The sequence below is a fragment of the Leptopilina boulardi genome, unplaced genomic scaffold (genome assembly GCF_019393585.1).
Source record: "Leptopilina boulardi isolate dan_hultmark-lab unplaced genomic scaffold, ZJU_Lbou_2.1 LbouV2_216, whole genome shotgun sequence".
NCBI lineage: Eukaryota > Metazoa > Arthropoda > Insecta > Hymenoptera > Figitidae > Leptopilina > Leptopilina boulardi.
Genome location: NW_026137770.1, coordinates 2227892 through 2249344, shown reverse-complemented (window position 1 = coordinate 2249344; position 21453 = coordinate 2227892). Strand labels below are relative to the sequence as shown.

The 21453-nt window shown below is 25.9% G+C and overlaps 2 protein-coding genes across 2 annotated transcripts in view; one reads left to right on the top strand and one right to left on the bottom strand.

Moving 5' to 3' along the window:
• Positions 1-21453, bottom strand: part of LOC127279454 (pseudouridylate synthase RPUSD2-like) — a 223618-nt gene that overhangs the window by 140506 nt on the left and 61659 nt on the right. The gene's annotated exons all lie outside the window — the stretch shown is intronic.
• On the top strand, positions 17928-20360 carry LOC127279455 (cytochrome P450 6k1-like). Its single transcript, XM_051301808.1, has 5 exons — positions 17928-18570; positions 18675-19049; positions 19255-19439; positions 19553-19841; positions 19956-20360. The coding sequence occupies exons 1-5, from the start codon at positions 18072-18074 to the stop codon at positions 20123-20125; spliced, it is 1518 nt and encodes a 505-aa protein (XP_051157765.1). The 5' UTR covers positions 17928-18071; the 3' UTR covers positions 20126-20360.

The window sequence follows — 21453 nt, the reverse complement described above, 5'->3', positions numbered from 1 at the left end:
AAAGAAAAAAAACGAGACGAGATATCAGATCTTTCTTTTTGTTCGGAAAAAATTTAAAAACCAGATTATTAATTACAAATTTAAAACAACATTTGTATTCAGCGCCATTTTGAATTTTTAAAAACTGATATCAAAATCGTAATCAGATATTCTTAAAAATATAAGAACAACGAGTTTTCTTTTCTTACATGTACAATTTTTCCTGAGTATGAAAAGGTTAAACATCAATTTGGCTAAATAATAAAAATTATTTTGTGTAAATTTTAGGTTATGTTTAGTGATAGTTTTAGCTTTATTAAACATTCATCTTTATAATTATGTAAAATCAAAATCAGTTTCTATATTGAATGTTTTGGATATATAATGAAGGCATTTCAGTGTTTTGTATTAAGAGTTAATTCTCTTTGTGAATTTTCAATCAAAAAACAACAAACATAACCTAAAATTGTTTACCTCTAAGGCCCCTTTTCTTGTGGAGCGTCACATATATGTATATTAATAATATTAATTTGATAATTTAACTTTTTTTCAATATAGCCATTTAGGAATTCACGATTATGATGAAATTTTTCCAATAAGAATTAAATAACCGTAAATTTCTAATTACTATTATTAATTTTTTTTGCCAAAAAATATTACGTTAATGGCATTTAAACAAAATTTTTAAACTTTTTACATGAGCCAAAAGTTTTCAACGTTTGAAATTTTTTTTTGCAACTTCTTTAAGTACGAATTTTATTACAAAATTTTGTTTTAAATATCTAAAAAGAAATTATTATTTTAATAATTGTTTAATTTACTGTTTTATTTTACATTGACAACATAATTTTTAATAATTTATAGATTGAAAAAAATATTTCGTTCATATGAACGTTCAGAACTTTTGGCTCATCTTTTTACGTAATATATACGAAGGGAAATTGTTTTTAAAACTTAAGATCTTAATAAAGTACATTGTTTATTATTTATGGTGTTAGTAGATATTCATAAACTGAAGAGTTTTTTTCATTTTTTTTTTTTTTTGAACAAATAAACAGAAGTGCAATATAAAATTTCATATCTGTTATGTTTCCAGCATAAAAAGAGTAAACGAATTCAAGTTGGTCGCGGTATTCAAGAACTTCTTCCTATGAGTAATGCACGGAATACAACAGATGGTTGAGCATAATATATATATATATATATATATATATATATATATATATATATATATGGGACGTTCCGCGTCAACCGGATCAGTGCTCTGTACATAATTGTATGGGATCAATTGAAACGTTTAAGGTCTTAAAATGTTCATCTCGAAGTACTTTAACATTTACAATATGGCCTTTTTAAAAATCCAAAATGGCGGCCGAATTATGACACATTATATGGCTGAAATGTAGAAAATGTATAATTAAAACATTATTTAAGAAGCAAAAAATGTTCGAATTGGCATTAAATTGATCATCAACAGTGCTAGGGGTTTACAGAATCAAAAAATGCTGACACTTTTCAAAATTTTCAAAAATACAAAATGGCAGATCCAAAATGGAGGAATAGTTTTAAAAATATGACTCAATTTACTCGAAACTTAGGAACCGGGGGTTTTTGGGGTCGCTGATTACAAATCTGAACTCAGTTTTCAAAAATACAAAATGGCGGATCCAATATGGCGGACTGTTTTTGAAAAAATTACCCAATTCACTCGAAACTTGTGACTCGGGGGTTCTTGAGGTCGCTGATTACAAATCTGAACTCAGTTTTCAAAAATACAAAATGGCGGATACAATATGGCGGACTGTTTTTAAAAAAATTACCCAATTCACTCGAAACTTGTGACTCGGGGGTTTTTGGGGTCGCTCTTTACAAATATGAACTCAGTTTTCCAAAGTACGTTCTATAAACATTTATTTTTGATCAATCTCTCTACCTTTTAAGAATTAGGACTGTATGAACATGTGTCTTTTAAAATTAGCATTACGTAATATTATTTTCTGCACTAAAATACGTACTTGTTATGATATTTTACACGCAATAAACTTGAAGCAGTCATTTTGATATTTTATTGAATTTTGTAGATATTTTTCCAAAATTTAAGGCGGAATGCTTTTTAACCTAGTTGAGATTTTTGTTGATTAAACATACACCTTATTTTGTTTGTAATTCTGCAAACTTCCTTAAATTAATTTGAATTTTGTATTTTTGAAAACTGAGTTCAGATTTGTAATCAGCGACCCCAAGAACCCCCGGGTCCTAAGTTTTGAGTGAATTGGGTAACTTTTTCAAAAACAGTCCGCCATATTGGATCCGCCATTTTGTATTTTTGAAAACTGAGTTCAGATTTGTAATCAGCGACCTCAAGAACCCCCGAGTCACAAGTTTCGAGTGAATTGGGTAATTTTTTCAAAAACAGTCCGCCATATTGGATCCGCCATTTTGTATTTTTGAAAACTGAGTTCAGATTTGTAATCAGCGACCCCAAAAACCCCCGGTTCCTAAGTTTCGAGTAAATTGAGTCATATTTTTAAAACTATTCCTCCATTTTGGATCTGCCATTTTGTATTTTTGAAAATTTTGAAAAGTGTCAGCATTTTTTGATTCTGTAAACCCCTAGCACTGTTGATGATCAATTTAATGCCAATTCGAACATTTTTTGCTTCTTAAATAATGTTTTAATTATACATTTTCTACATTTCAGCCATATAATGTGTCATAATTCGGCCGCCATTTTGGATTTTTAAAAAGGCCATATTGTAAATGTTAAAGTACTTCGAGATGAACATTTTAAGACCTTAAACGTTTCAATTGATCCCATACAATTATGTACAGAGCACTGATCCGGTTGACGCGGAACGTCCCATATATATATATATTATATGGTGAAATAAAACCAATTTATTGTTATCCGGTAAAATGGCACTAAAATGTCACGATCATCAATTTCTATAAAATCATTTCACATAAAAATCATTAATTAATAACAACTAATTAGTGTAAGTGATAAAATAAATTATTAATCAAACCCACAATAATTTTTTACAAACAACTTTTCGTTTCTAAACATTAAATATATTGCCATAGTAATGCAATTCTCTTTATTGTAAAATTTAGCACGTGTGATAAACTTTTTTTAACAGAGAATTTTCACTATAATTGCAATCAAAGGGAAGTTTTTTTTGTGATTTATAAATGAAACAAAAACATTTCTTTGATCGTACATCAAAAATATTTATGTTTCAAATCAAACAAAAATTCTTCTCATCGCAATTCAATGTAAATGAAAAATCATGATATAAAGCTTCCTTAATGCTGAAAAAAAAATTGCTTATACCTCAACGGCTCATCTATTTTCATTGGGTTGTATACGCGTATATTAAAAGCTGACACCATATATATCATCGTTTCGAATAAAAACATCAGTAATTTTTCAATTAAATTAAAAATCTGAAATAAATATTTTGTAAAAAAAATCATTTAGTGAATTTTATTTTAAAATATCATCTAATATTAGATAATAATTAAAAAAATCTCACAAGAAAAAAATATATTTCAATAGACAAAAAAAAAATTAAAATAATACTTTTAAATAGCTGACAGTAGATAATTTATGCATTTCAAGCTCGGTGGTCAATGACGATGAAAGTACGCAATTTGAAATTGTAGGCTAACCGTTTTCAATATAGCTTGCCTTGTAATCAACTTAGAAAATGGAAACGTGCAAGAACTATTATTCTGCCTGCATAGTTGTTAACTATTCAACTAATCACTCAGTTGCTTTTATATCTTTCACGAATTTTTTTTTCCTTTTTTTTCTAATAAGTGATTGCTTTTATACGAATTTTTTTACAATATTTATCTTTGAAAAAAAGTATCAAATTTCGTTATTGCAAAAGAGTTGCAAGTTTCTTCTCAAAGAAAAATAATATTCAACAAGTTCTATTAACTTTTAAGATACAATTATTTGACATAAAAAAAGAAGCATTTAGAATGAAATATAAAAAATACCACAAAGAAATATTCTTTCATTACAAGTGAAAAGTGTACATTACATTTTTAATAATATGAAATTCTATACATTTATTTATAGCTAAAATGAAAAATATTGAAATAAAAAACTTTTTTCCTTAAACATTATTAAATAAAAAAAATTCATTTGTTAGATTATTTGAATTCAACTGAATTTTATTTACATAGAAAAAAAAATATTCTCAAATATTTATATTTGTCTTGAATAAATAGTTACCTATATATCTATATATATATATATATATATATATATATATATATATATATATATATATATTTAGTTTTGAGACAAATATTTGTTTATTGGAATAAAATTTTTCTCTGAATATATATTTCATAAAAAAAAATAAATAAATAAATAAATGAAATTTTGGTATCAAATTAGAAGTCCATTTACGTATTTTATCTAAAGCCAATTCGTGCGGACGTGATAAATAACTATATAGAGGGATCCAAAGAAAAAGGGGAGAAAAGAAGGTTTTTTTTTTAGAAAGAGGGTGTGTGGAAAAACTAGGCACCATATAATCATCCCTATCTTGGAGCCTGCAGCAAAATATCGACTTGATCCAATAACAGGGGGTTGATTTCTTCGACTTTAACGAGTCACATGGTACTTTTCTTCGAGGCCAAAAAAAAGTTATAGGTACTCCTACAGCCACGTGAGGATAATATGATTCGACGAGAAACTTCTATTCGATGTCATAGACGCGAACTGTTATACGAAACCTACCACCTACCTCTGACGACCACTAAATGCGAAAACTCCCGTCAAAGCCAAGATCCCTTCACATATATACATATATATATATGAAAGTCAAAACTTTAGAGGTTACGATAGCATAAGGGCTACAAGTTTTACTATATATAACGAATCCTTGCTGAAATCGCAGAGTCTAGAATTTCGACACTAATGGTGGGATTTGTTAAATCCTTAGTAATATATGAACCGTTTTTGACGATGTTGAAAATCCAAGATGAGTGTATACTTTTGACAAAAGAGTCTAATAATGAATATTATTTTATTTAATCCCTCATTATATCTCAACATTTTCAAAATTATCTACGGAGATTAATTTAGATACAAAAAATTCTAATTTTCTCAAATTATTTATTTCTGTTTTTCTTAAAAAATCCAAATTGCTTTCGAAAAAAAAAATTCTAACTTTCAAGAACATTGCGAACTTCGCTTCTAAAGGTTTTCTCAAATTTTTTTTAATAGTTAACAGGGATAACAGTACCTTTTGTCATCAAAAAAAGGGAAAAGGTACAATTTCCCGTGTGGAAATTAATCGTGGAAGTCTAGCTATAGCTAGCGCCACCACTGGATTCGTGATGGCAGTCTAGCCTAGCGATTTCACCTAGCCCCGTCAATGGCGCGAAATCATTCTGCTAGAATGCAACAAACCTAATCCAATAGAATAAAAATCTTTGTACATAGTGTTATAATAATAATACAAACAAAATTCAAGATTAAAAAAAACTATAATACAGAAAATTTATTTCGTAATTTATGGAAATTTATGCGGTAATTTATGAAATTTTTGAGGTAATTTATAATTGTAATATAAACAAAATTTAAGATTTAAAAATTATTGCAGGAAATTGCAAATGACCAACAAAAAATATTTTATCCTGATTTTTAAAATATTGACCAATCGGAAATTATCAAGAAAATGTGATTAGTAAATTTTAAAAAGAGCGCCGAAATCATTCCTGTTGATTATTTGTTTGGCCATTTGCAATTTCGTATAAATGAAAATTTGGCGTTTTAAGAATTCTATCAAATATAACAATTTGAACAAATAAAAAATTGAACAAATTAAGATTCGGTGAATTGGAAATTCTTTTATTTCAAAATTCGAAGCACTTCAAATTTTAGTTCTATTAAATAAGAATTGTTTTAAATTAAAATACGATTAAATTAGAATTCTTTTACATAAAAAGTTATGTGTAAAGAGAAATTCTACCAAATACAAATTTGGTAACTAAAAATTCTGTAAAAAATTCGTTTTAAAATGAATTTTGTTAAATGCTAATTTAAAAAATGAAAATTTGTCAAAAAATTAATTATATGTAATAGAATTATTTAAAATGAAAATTGTAACTAATGATTTTTATGGGATAATGCGCCCTAATATTCTAATTCAGATTTAAAGAGTTTTATTGCTCTATATGTGTGTGTCTTATTATTATTATAAATAATTATTTAAAAAGATAGAAATGACAATTTAAATTTAGGAAATAGTCAGACACTCATTTCACATGACAAAAACGAATTTTTCGTTCTAAAATGTATATTTATAGATATATGCGCATTGTTGACACCAAATATATCATAAAATATAATAAGTGGCACATTCCCTTTCGACCGCAGAAATGACAGCAATAAACCTTTCAAGCAGTAAATTGTAGCAGTTAAAATCAAACAATTTTGGAGCTGTTTCAAATTGTATTCAACATTATTATTTTACTCCTCCAAGAGAGACAATTGGCATAACAACAGCTCAACACTTTTTAAATCCACAAATGTAACTTTGAGCTCTAGGTAAAATGTCTTTTAATAATTTTAAGTAGGCACTTGTAATTTGAAACAATGGATAAATATAGACAATATTTTCTATTTTTAAACATATAATCATGTGTTCGTTATTAATTAAAAATTGAAAAAAATTATTATAGAAACGTAATTCGGTAATTATATTTATATCTATATTTTATAATTTTTTTTTCAAGTCAAATTATTTCAAGTACTATGACTTATTCTTTGAAAATAAAATTAGAAATAAATATATTCAAAATCATTTAATTAAAGAAATTTTTCACTGACCTTGTAGTGGTCAAAAAACTGACAAAAATTATTTACTATATTTTGGGATAATTTTGAGGATACACACTGAGAAAAAAAATTTAGTGTTTGCAACAAAATTTTTAGAACTCCCGACCTTCAGTTTTAAAACAGGTTCGATCCCAGGCGGAGATGAGATTTTTCAAAGTCCACAAATATTTCAATTGGATAAATATAAATTCAATGTTAAATTGATAATAAATAAATAATGAAATAAATAAAAAAAAGATAAAAAGAAAGAAATAAGGTAGAATAAAATTTTTAATTTTACAAAAAAAACTGTTTGTTTGATCAACCAAACATTTTTGTTATGTCAAAAAAAAAACACCCAACCAATTATTTGGTTGACTCAAACAAATAGTTTGGTTGCTTAAATACTAACAAAACTTTTTTGTTGGCCCAACCAAATTTTGATTGCTCTGACTAAACATTTTTCTCAGTGCATAATATATAAATGCGGAAACTTTAAGATATTAATTTTTTAAATACAAATTAAAAAAACATGTTTAACTATATATATATATATAAAACAAATTTAGAGTCGCATATTTAGAATTGTGTCCACGTGTAAAACAACAAGATGGCATCTATGAATTGCCAAACAAATAGCATTGGTTGAAGGGTAAGAGTCTATGAATTGAACGCTTTGGCTGCTAGTGATTAGATTCGATTACGAAAGATGAATGCTAAATGTGAAACTTGTGCCAAAATGTTTGTAAGAACATAAATAATACGCAAACCATATACATATGAAAATGTTTTTAATAAAAACACATATTTCTATTATTCTCATTGATTAATTGTAAGTTTGATCAATAATGAACTTTCGCAAAAAAAAAAAAAAAAAATTGTTTCCCATATTGTTACCCTAGTAGAAATTTGTCGTGGATGCACTAGATTGACTCAAGTTACTTGACAGTTTTTCTCGCGGACGCTGATTCTAGCTGAACTGATAAATAACTGTGAAGTTACTGATCAGTGCTTTTTGAAAGAAATTCAAGTTGAACTTGATAATTCCACGACTCAAAGCTATCCAGTTTTTTTAATGGCACTGTCCAGTGCTGCTCGAAATTAAATTCATATCCTTGTCATGGCGGTGGCGCTTCAATAAGTCTAGTAACTGGACAGCTATGCTAGGATTTTGTGTATTGACATTTCGCTTGCTTGATTTAAAAAAATTACAACTTGTTTATAAAAATTAATAATAATAATATTAATATTCCTTTCTCAAAAAAAGACAGTGCATACAAAACACATGAAAATGTATCGAAATATCTCGGTGGTCGAAAAAATTGAATTTAAGAAAAAATGAACTTTGCTTTCCAGAGCATCTAAATCAATATTCATTTTATGAAAATCACTGTAAATTATTGTTCCACATATATATTTTTTGCATAACTTATCTTATTGCAATAAATATACACTTGCAAAATATTATTTGTTGTAAATGTTTGCCAGCTGTCATGAATCAGAAACGAACATAACCTATATTTAGTTGAAATCACTTGATTGGCCCAAGACAAAATAGCGCGCGCTTTTTTAAAATAATAAAATTTATTAAATTATAATAAAATAATTGCAATAAATTAAATTATTATGAAAATAATATTACCTTGAATAAAAAGTGTTTTTAGTTTTTAAAAAAAAATGATTAAACAATTATTATTATTTTCAGACAAATTTTACAAATATAGTAGAATATTATTTTTCTGTTTGAGTATATTATAATAATATAATAATAATAATAATAATAATAATAATAATAATAATAATAATAATAATATTATATTATATCAATAATTATTAATTTATTAAAATAATTTTATTTATAAAATTTTACATATAATTTTTGAGGATAATAAATAAAAAAAATTAGTAATTAGTTTTTTATAATTGTCTAATGTTTAAATTAAATTATAAGTAAATCATTTAAAATCAAATAAACATCTAAAATGTTTATTTGCCTAGAAAATAATAAAAATAATATGCACAAATTCATAATATTATTAGGTACAGTGAAATACGTCAAGCATTTATTCTAATATCACTGATCAGAACGGCCGAGTTGCGTAAAGCGTGCGTTTCTTTCGTTCCCGCCCAGCGGACCCGTGTTCGCTCCCCGGTAGCCCCAAGATTTTTTCGTTGAAACTGCGAGAAGTGTTTTAAGGTTTATGTTATGACATTCATATTAATATAAAAATTATAATTGTTTCAGTGTTGTTAACAGTTCAGGTCAAGATGTTGCTTCAATCGTTTTACTTATGTAAATTTTTTTTTTAAATCCAGTTTAATTGTGAATGAAAAATTACATTTTTATAACGAATTACTATATTTAGTGCAATATATTTTCTTATAATAATTTTTGTTGATAATTGGAATATTTTTTTTAATTACATAAAATAAACGTGTTTACTACATTAAATCTTATTATTAAATGAATTTCGAAATATTTAAAAGAATTAATTTGACTAGTTTTTCAAAAGTCCTATTGATAAATAATTATCAAGTTGGGCTGGATAATAACTTGATGAAAAAAGCGTGACATGACATTCGAGTTTTTAGCTAGCTGGTCAGTCAAGTAACTAGACAGACTCCAGCGCGACTAGGCAGTTCCTTTAAAATAGCTAGGACAAATTTCTACTAGGGTACTGTTTATTTATTTGTTTATTAAAATAAATAAATGTCATGTCAATTAAACAGATTATTAATAAATATAAGACACCACTATAAAAAATTAAGAATTAAAATATTGATCATATATTTAATACCATAATTGCAATTACTCATTTCACGGTTTGAAATTTAATATTTTTTTGGAGGAACATGCATGCAACAGTAAAGTTTATTTCTTACCACGACGAAATCCGTGACCTATCTCTTTATAATTTATGTTATTTCGTCATATTTTACTTTTTTTTTATTATAAATGTGTTTCTGTCATGCAAACAGAAAATTTGCGTACAAAATTTATTGGTTGTAAAATATTCAAAAATATCGCGAAAACTTTTTTTAATAATACATTTTTATTGTTATTGTGATACTATAAATATAATACTTTAATTTCTATTAGTCGAAAATAAATAATTAAGTTTAAATTTTTAATTAAAAAAAACCGTACTGTAAAATAATGATGTTCCAATATAATAAAAATTTAAAAATTAATATAATTAAATATAAAAGTAGGTATTATAAATCAATTTCATAAATTTAAAAATAATTAATGTTTTTATAAAATTTACTGTCCAATATAAAATGATCTTCAGGGAAAAGCCTCTTCAAAAATTTATCGACTCATTTGAAACTTCATGAAAACAACTAATGTAGACTTTAATGGCTAATAATACTCACGAATAAGATATATACCAGTAGAGTATACATTGATATATTTGATTTTAATGATCAATAATTTCATTCAAACCGTTTCTTATTGAAGCGAAAGTCAATCATTTTCTTTTTTATATTGCATATCATGTAATAATTTTTAACTAAGTATATATAAAATAACATTCTTTTACATTGAACTTTCTAACTTTCAACATTTATGGAATATTGACACAATTTCACAAATATATATAGATCATTGAAAAGCGATTTTTCCTTACGCAATCATAAATGTATTTTTATTAAAACAAATTCCTGTTCATTATGTGTATTCTATGTTTAAAAAAAAAGTTTTTAAATTAAAATAGTACTGAAAAAATTTTTTTTCTAAATATTCAAAATTAAAAACATTCACAAACATTAAACATTTTTTTTTTTAATTTAAACTTTTGCTGTTTAAAATTATAAAACTCATCACAGAATGAATAATTTGTTGATAAAACTTTTTAAATTAAATTGTTAATAAGCTTTTCTTTAAAAAAAAAAAAAAAATTTTTAAGTAACAAACATTTGTGTGGAAAAAGTTTAATACTCAACGTTCCATTTAGTTCTTTTTTATGACGTCCCAATATCTTGATGTTCGCGATCCAAGTTCTCGTTTTTAAAAAGTATAAAATTTTCAACATAGAAGTACTTTTCAGCCCAGACACCATAATATCGTAAAACTTTGTCCGTGGACGTAACTTTTCCAGCCTTAGCGGCAAGTTCGTTATACACATATATATGTACATATTCGAACAAAACAACATTTTTATCTAAAAAACTTTTTCAACAAGTGAATTTTCTTTCAAGCACCTTGTTTTCGTGAATGCAGTAAAATATAAAAAAGCTGTACCAATAATTTATTGACACATTAAAAAAAAAAGTATTTTTAGAATTATTATATTCTAATTTCTAAACTTATGTTTTTTTTTACTTACATAATTTCAAATCACACTAAAGTGAATTTAATTTAGATTTTAATTAGTCATTACTAAGAAAAAACTCCTAAAAGAGAATTAAAAAAAACCTAATTTAGTTTAGGTATAGGTATACATTTAATTTTAATTTACTTTCGCGTCTTTTCTTCAATTAATTAAAACCTGCATTTCGTTAAGGAAAAGTAACTTTAAAAGGTAAATAAGTCAAATTCTAAATGGAGTTTCCGAGGAAGCAAAATCAGAAAATAGTTTTGCATTACAGTTTTATAGCAATTACTATATATGGCGAATAAATTTTTAAAAATCAGTGGAAATATTTTGAAATCACTTATTATAAATTTCATGTCAGATTCAGTAATCAACGACCCTTAAATCCTCCGAGTAACGCCAGTTTTCAAATTCAATAAATTTTTGAGAAATTTGGCCCCTATATTGGATTCGTTATTATTCGCAGTTAATTTTATCGTGAATTAACAGTAGGTATATATAATTATAATTTCATTCTCTCCGTTTAATGAATGAAACAAAACAAATATAATAAACTAAAATTAAATCACAGTAAATCAGTGAAATCTCACAATAGATCGATTTTTCTCTCTCACTTTATATATACATATACATGTACGTTACATTGACAATTGTACACGTTTAATTCAATTAATGGAAATTGAATTTATAGAGTTGGTGCGCAATTAAATGATTCAAAAGACACAAGAGTAAAAGAGTAGCAAATTGCTCCTCTCACCAATATACACAAGCAGTGAATATAAACAATATATATATATAAATCTTAAGTGGATTTCGTAAAACGAAGGTTTTGAATACTGATACATCAAAGTGGATGAATGGTCGACAGATTTTGCATAAAAGTAAAGGATATAGTGAATCCATGGGGAAGCTCAGAAAGGATATTATGAACACCTCCTTTGGGAAATACCGGATACGTCTGTGTTCCGGTGGCAAACAAACTCGGTTGTAATATTTACAACGCAATTAATCTTAATAGCAATACTTTATAATAGTTCCGAGCACTCCTGGGTGGTTTAACTTACGGCAATACTTTATATTATTTGCTAAAAAAAAAAAAATCTTTCTGTACTTTTTTTTAATATGTGCTATATATTCAGGTGTGTGAAAAGTTTGGTCATTTATAGGCAAATAAAAAAATTTGTTAACATACATATGAGGCACTCCACGTCAAGTGATCCGGGTCTAAATTTTAATTACCTGGGATCAGGTTTAAAGTTTGCTTAAACTTTAGTCCTACTAGATACAACTTCAAGTACCAAAGATTATTAATTTATTTAAACAATTGTAAAAAGTGGAGGGAGTCAAAGTTTTAATTTTTTGCTCTACATCGTATATTTCAAAAATCTGCAATTCCTTTAAAACATAACAAAAGAATGTTTATTATATATGAATTTTTTTGCATTTTTGACGCACTTTCTAATGATATAAACAATCTTTCGAAAAAAAATTTTTTTGACCTTGAAAAAATAAAATTAAAAATAAAATTTTGATTTTTGAAAAAAAGACATCTTTTTTTAACTTTTTTATTTTTTTTTTCATAAAGTTAAGATAATTTCCAAAAAAAAATATATAGGGCAAAAAGTGGGACGAGAACTTTTAAAGGGTCAAATTTAGCGATGATTTCTGCGGTGCGACATTGTCGTGCCCTGACAGTGCAGTGTTTGCTTAGTTTTGATATAGTTCTTTCTGCATCCGCTAGGTGTCGACAAGAATGTATATGAAATTCTCTTGCTGGTGAGATTGAAACTAATAAGTATAAGTATAGAAGACTAAGAAAACCAATTATTTTAAAATTATGAGTCTTCTATACTTATACTTATTAGTTTCAATCTCACCAGCAAGAGAATTTCATATACATTCTTGTCGACACCTAGCGGATGCAGAAAGAACTATATCAAAACTAAGCAAACACTGCACTGTCAGGGCACGACAATGTCGCACCGCAGAAATCATCGCTAAGTTTGACCCTTTAAAAGTTCTCGTCCCACTTTTTGCCCTATATATTTTTTTTTGGAAATTATCTTAACTTTATGAAAAAAAAATAAAAAAGTTAAAAAAAGATGTCTTTTTTTCAAAAATCAAAATTTTATTTTTAATTTTATTTTTTCAAGGTCAAAAAAATTTTTTTTCGAAAGATTGTTTATATCATTAGAAAGTGCGTCAAAAATGCAAAAAAATTCATATATAATAAACATTCTTTTGTTATGTTTTAAAGGAATTGCAGATTTTTGAAATATACGATGTAGAGCAAAAAATTAAAACTTTGACTCCCTCCACTTTTTACAATTGTTTAAATAAATTAATAATCTTTGGTACTTGAAGTTGTATCTAGTAGGACTAAAGTTTAAGCAAACTTTAAACCTGATCCCAGGTAATTAAAATTTAGACCCGGATCACTTGACGTGGAGTGCCTCATATATGGGCATTGATAATAACACTTTTACAACAAGAAAAAAATTAAAAATTTAAGAAAAGAAAGCTGCAGTTATTCTCATAATTTTTATACACTTATATTTTTATATTTAAATTCTCTAATTACGAATCTAAGGTCAGTTTTTCAAATTCCAATATGGCGGTCTAAGAAAATTTAAAACCGTTTGTATTTGCTTTAAACTTGTTACTCTGGACTTTTCAAGTATTTGTTTTTTGTGTGTAATAACAACTAATCTTGAATTTACCTAGAGAAAAAGAAACTTTTTGGCAAGTTAAAACTATCATTAAACATAACCTAATATTTTTTTGACGTTAAGTCCCTTCTCTCGTGGGGCATCACATATATGTCTTACTAAAAATTTTTTTTACTACTGAGATATGAAATTTACAATAATTTGGGAAAATGTTGCCTGACTGCAACTGCCTTTTACTATACTAAAATTACAAGAATTTAAAGTCTGACTGAAGCTGACTTTTACTACTGGTAGTAAAATTATATGACGTAAGAAATGTTCCGTCTGTCTGAGAACGTCGTTTACTATTGAATATAGATAGGAGGGGGAGAGGGTAAAAAATATGCTTGCATACCTAATACTTGAATGGTCTCTTAAGATAAAAAAATGAACTTTTACGCCTAAATAAAAATCGAAATTGAAAAGAGCTTTTGTTTTTACACCCTGAAAGTAATTTATTTGATTCAAATATAATCGATTACTTGATTATTATCAAATAAATATTTAGTTGAACCAAATAATTTTTATTTTAATTAAATAAACTGTAAAAAATATACAATTTAATTGATTGAAATAATTATTTAATACATATTTATTTAATAATAATCAAGTAAAAAATTATTTGAATTAAATAAACTATTTTTTTCAATACAGTAATGCATTATAATATTGTTTGTACTCACCCCACGTCGTTTTATTACATATAAAGTAGAAAATTGTGCTTACCTGCAACAAAAATGAAAAAAATTATTTTTACCAAAAAATGCTAAAAAAATTATATTAAAATAAATTAATTAATTTAGGTAATTAGATTAATAAAAATAATCTTTTTTTGCTTGTTCATAAAAATCTGAATTTAAAAGTGTGAGTACAAATTTTGAAATAAAGAAAATTACCACAATTTTTCTTTTTACTTTCATTTCATAAAGCAATAAAAAAAAAAAGAAAAAAAGATGTAATTATTTTATTTCTGGAAATAGAAAGCATTATTTTATAATAAAATTTTAAGTTAAAAAAGTAGTAAACAAACATTCCGCCCATGTTCAAAAAACATGAGGATTCAGGGAAAAAATTATTTTTATATAAAAATAAAGGTCGCCTTTTTTTTTAACAAATCCTTAAACATTTTTCTATCTCGAAAGAAGCTGAATATTCTCCCTGAAAATGAGAATAATTTTCCCCTCAGCAGTTGGGAGAATTCATTTAAGAGCTCTTGAATTTTCCTCTTCAATGAACAGTAAATCGTAGAAAATTTTACAGTTAATTTAAGGCAAAGTTAAGTAAGAAAATCGTAAATTTTTGAATATTTTAGATTACCCCCATCGTAATATAACATTTTCGGTAATTTTTGAATAGCATTTTGGATTTTAATAGTTACTACAAAATATCGTTATCACATCGGTTATACAATATAACAATTTTCACAAAAAAAATTTGTGTCAATATGATAGGGTAGGTGAGACTTAGTTCGACCACTCCCCCCCCCGTAATTTATATTTTATAATATAAACTAAATAATATAAGTGTCCGACTACTGTAGCTAGGGTAACTGAGAGTATGATTGTCCATGTCCCAATAGTCGGACACTTTATTTTTATTTTTAAAATTAAAAGAAATCACCAAATAAAAAATTCTTTGGTCTCAATAGTACGTCACTTTTTACTTTGTATACCAAAGTTTAAGTAATATTTATATATTATTATTCTTTGTTCATTTTTACCAATTTATGCATGTAAAATTTTTTTAAGGCACTATTGTATTCTTAAAACAAAAAAATTGAAAGACAAGGAGAAAATTTGTGAAAAGATTAGAGAAGAAGAAAAGAATACTGAAACTAATTCAGACCCCAGGTGTTTTTATGGTATATTTTTATCAGTGTTTTTGCCGGACGAGATGAAGCTTCTTTTTCTTGCGCGCTTGTGTCACACGAGAAAAGAGGAGAGACTTCCCCAAGACTTTTCTAGTCTGGGGCTTGTTGAACAAGATCGAAAAGTTGGAACTCTTTCAAGTCCCTATGGATCATCGTTCGTTTTCGTAGTTTGAACTCGGGGGGTTTTCTCCTATATACCAACGAAAATTGCAGTGGAAAGAACACTTTTAGATGACCCATCCATGCGAAAATGGTTCGTCGTGGCTATATATAGTTGGGAAATACCAACGTTATGTGGCCAAGGAGGGAGAGGAGGCTATACAAAATTTGAAATCACCAGGAAACTAACTTTACGCGATGGTCGGTACACACACATAGTATACCTTAGAAATTGAGGGAGTTAGTTTCTCTTCGATCCTCCATGAGACGCAACGGAATGCAGCTTCTGTGACTCCGAAATTGAAGTTTCGAAATTGCTTGAACGGTAATTTGTACCCAAAGTGCAATGGCTTGGGGTCCACTCATGTCATGCACTTCAAGTACGCAACTAACCTATTTCCGTTTATATACATATATATATATATATATATATAGTTATCTCACTCTTATACTGCTCTGGAATTTCTGAATTTTGAATCATATTTTGAAAATATATTAATTATATTATACTCGCATTGCATATTACAGATTTAAGTTGCAAATTATCAGTAGAGAAAAATATTTAGAAACCCTTGTAAAAGATTCACTAATTGTTATATAGAGGAGTTGGGGGTTGGTTGTAACAAATTTCAGGAATATTGAATAAATTATGAAAATTATCAAGTCTTTTACAATGATAATTGCTATTATCAATGAATTAATAATTTCTACAATAAATTACAATAAAACAAGCATTAAAAAAAATTCATCAGTTTTAATATACAAATGGGTAAGCTCTTACTTCTTACAAAATAATAAATTTATTACAAAAAGTATACATGAAGTTTTTGCAAAATATTTTAAATATTAGGGTTAACTAATACATTTTTTTTAAATTGAAGGTTATGATTCAGATAAAAAATAATTTTTTCTGCTTGAGCATTTTATAATATTTTCATTGAAATTATTTTTTTTTTAAGTGTAATCCAATAGAGCCATAAGAAGAAAAACTATACCTAAAGTGATAGACAGCCTAACAGAACGGATTTTTAATTAATTTAGATATTAATAAGAAATATAATTAATTAATAATAGACAAACAGTAAAAAATCGATATAAATTTTTTTTTGCCCTTTCACAATCAGCTGAAATTTTGTTAAAGACAGGTCATAGGTTTCGAGAAATCTTAAGTCATTTATATATGTATCTGATAATAATAATGATTACATAATGATTAGTTGGCGATAACTACTAAAAGATAAATATAATTTCATTACTTCTATCAACATTTTTTATTAATTTATAATAATTAATATTTTTATTTTTATTAATGTTTTTGTGTTACTTTTCATATTTTTCAATTAAAAATTTATTAATTGAAAGGGTAATATTTTACGTCAGTGAAGTTTACAACGTTTATGATCAACGATTCAAAAAAATTTTTTTCAAATAATTGTTGATCAAGAAACGTTGCAAAAAATTTTGTAGATCAAAAATAATAATAATTTACATAGGAAAATATTTTTTCTTCTCAATCGTTGATAATAAACATTGTGAACTTCACCGACGTAATATTTTTAATTTTATGAGAATATTGATTCATTTCATATTTTTTATATTAGATACAAGAAAAATAATTTAATATACATTAATAAAGTTTCGTAAAAAAAATAATTTTTAAAACAAAATTTAATGCAAATAATGTTGTATTTTGCATATCATTTTTTATATAACTAATTTTTTTTTGTTTTCACAGTTGTGATTTATAATTTTTTTAACAATAAAAATAAATAATAAAATAAAAAAAAGTATAATTAATAAAAATGAATTGTTGTGGAAGTTTATTTATCACTATTAGCACTTTTGCCAAGTAATTGTTACATTTAATTATGTACACTTAAATATAAGTAAACATCATCATCATATGAGTGAGCAAGATTTATATTTTTCTTGAATAAATGTAAGCATAAAGCACGTTATCATGCGAACAAATTTTTTTTTACAATTAGTATAAATTTAAGTAAATTCATATTTATGAATTCAGTTTTCCTTTAGTCATTGTACAAAAAACAAGTGTAGAAAATTAATATACTAATATTATTACTTAATAATTAAAAAAAATAAATAAAATAAACAAATCAAATAAATTAATTACATATAAATTTGAAAAATTCAATAGTTAATTGCATTCATTATAATAATATTTATCAAAAATGTGGATTCCCTTAATTGCATTTATTGTTACGACAATTGCAATAGCTTATTTATATATGACACGAAATTTTAAACATTGGACGAAAAAAGGTGTTGAAGAAATAAAGCCTAGAGCATTTGTGGGAAATTTGGGCAATTGTTTACTGATGAAAATTTCACCTGGAATATTTTTTAAACAACTTTATCATGAGACAAAAGGACTTCCATATGTTGGATTATATTTAATGGATAAACCCGCATTATTGATTCGTGATCCAGGAATAATTAAACGTATTTTAATAAAGGATTTTAATTATTTTTGTGATAGATACGCGCGAGCAGCTAATAATGATTCAATGGGCAAATCAAATCTTCTTATGATACAAAATCCCGATTGGAAAAAAATGCGAGCAAAATTGACGCCAATTTTTACAACGGGACATTTAAAAAAAATGTTTGTACTTATGCAAGAAGTTGGAAAGGATCTTGATGTATATTTGGAATCACAATTTTCAAAAGGTGACGTATATATAGAATGAATATAATAATTATTAAATCAGAAAACACTGAAGTATTAAAATTAATATCATAATAATTAATCGATGTTTTTATTATTATATCAGAAAATCTTTGTACATTGGAAATAAAAGAAGTGTGCGCTAAATTCACCACCGATATGATTGGGACAACGGCTTATGGATTAAAAGTGAATTCCCTAAACAATCCAGATGCTGAATTTCGTAAACATGGACGAGAAATTTTCTCATTTAGTTTTAAACGTTCCATTGAATTAACAACAATATTTTTGATACCAGGTTTAGTTGATATCTTGGGTTCTCAATTTTTCTCAAAAGAAAGTACCAAATTTTTGAGAGACGCTTTTTGGGATACAATTAATGAACGTATGAAATCTGGAGTAAAGAGAAATGATCTCATCGATCTTCTTATTGAATTAAAAAAAAGCCAAGAGAATGATCCGGTACAAAATAATGGTTTTAGTAAGTACGATTTTTTAAAGAGATAAACTCTTATTTTTAATCTGATCCAAAATTTAAAAAAAAAACACTTCTAAAAATTTATTTCAAACAAACCAAATAATTTTTATAAAAAACTATAAAAGAATTTAAGTTTAATGAAATAATTTATGATTAAATATTGATAATGATTTTCATAATAATAATAATAATATAATGTTAATTGCAGAATTTGATGGTGACAATTTAGTAGCTCAGGCTGCTATTTTCTTTACCGGTGGATTTGAAACATCATCAACAACAATGTCCTTTACTTTTTATGAATTGGCTATTAATATTGAAGTGCAAAATAAATTAAGATTTGAAATTAATGAAGCTATACAAGCCAATGATGGGAAAATAACATATGAAATGGTATTGACTATATTTATAAAAAAAAAAAAAAAAACCCTAACAATTGAATCTTAAAAATATTTATCATTTCAGGTAAAAATTTTAACTATAATTTTAATTTTTTAATTCTTTAGGTAATGACTCTACCATATTTGGATATGGTGGTATCGGAAATATTGAGAATGTATCCAGTTTTACCGTATCTTGATAGAGTTGCTCAAAAAAATTATAATATACCCGAAACAAATTTACTCATTGAAAAAGGAACGGCAATAATAATACCAATGCTTGGTCTTCATGGGGATCCACAATATTTTCCAAATCCCGATGTTTTTGATCCTGAACGATTTTCTGAAGAAAATAAAAAATCTCTAATACCCTGTGTCTATATGCCATTTGGAGAAGGTCCACACATATGTATTGGTAAATAAGAAAATTTTCACCAAATTGTAAAACAAAAATTCATATTTGTGGTTTTTATTTGCATTCAAATTATATATGTAAAATGTTAAAATATTCATTATTATTTTTCTACAGGTCAACGTCTTGGTTTATTGCAATCTAAATTAGGAATCATTCATATTATTTCAAAATATGAACTTTCTATTAATAAAAAGACATCAGTTCCAATAAAACTAAATCCAAAAGCAGTATTAACATCGGCAATAGATGGAATTCATCTTAATTTGAAGAAAATTATCATTTAAGGAAGAAAAAAATATTAATTTAACATAAAATAAGAATTAAATTGAGATTCAATTAGAACTTGTCTCTAATGGTGTATAATATTAAAAGAACAAATTTACATGCATTAAGATCTGTGATCATAACAGAACAGATTATTATTTTTCTCTAAGAGATGAAGTGATGTCTATCTTTAACATCCAAGCTGAGCCACATATTATGTCAAACCACTGAATTACAAAATTACCATCTACGTAACTTGAGTATGTATTTGCCCTTCCACTTCGCAGCTCATAAAAAGCTTGATTTTTATATTCATATTTGGACGCTAATAATAACAATAATTTAATAGCATATAAGTCATAAATTAACTGTCGACAGTTTATTTTCAGATGACAGACAGACTTTTTTTTGTAAAAATTTATAAATATTATTTATTGCCAATATAATTTTATAAATTATATAAAGCGCTAAAATTCCATCTATAATTGACAGTTTAACGAAGATTTAATTAAACATTCTTTTTATATAAAATGAAGAATTCATCGAGAAAAGTCTATTGTTATAATATTCCGCTTCGATATGGTGCAAATTATATATAATGGATTTTTACTTTTGTTTAATATATTCTTTTTTAATTAAAGTATTCTTAATTATTTGAAATATCTTGAAGTATTTCAAGTATTTTGAATTATCTTCAACTATTCTGAATTATTTGAAGTATCGTTTAGAGAAATATTTTGAATTATTTTCAAGTATTAAAGTAGGTGTACATCGAAATTTTGAGTTGTTTTTATATATTATAATTAAAGAATCGAACACTTATGATTCTAGCAAAAATTTTTTTCATTAAAGCAGAAAACATAAATTAATTGATAGTATTTAATAATAATAATAATATATTAAATCATTGTGAAAGAATAAAATAATAAAAAATCCTTCAACGAGTTACTAAAAATTAATAATCAATAAATTAGAAATATAAAAATCTAAGACTAGTAAAAAAATAAAGAAGATTATTTTTTTCTAAATCAACAGTCAAAAATCGAGGAAAAAAAACTGTTTCCGGTTTATCAATCTCAAGACAGAAAAATGTTTACACATTATAAAGTAGAATGAACTGCGGTGAATATGATTATATAAACACATGTGGAGTTATATGAACTTCATGAATTACGTAATGTGTGAATATTTCTGCTATTCAATGAAAAATGCGGTAAAAATCAGAGATAAATGAATCAGAAAAAAGGCGTAGGTGCGTGCTCTCTCATGCACAGAAAAAAAAAGAAAAAAAATATATATAACCTTGTTCTGGCAACGAAGTAGACGGTTCTATCATCAGTCAAACGAC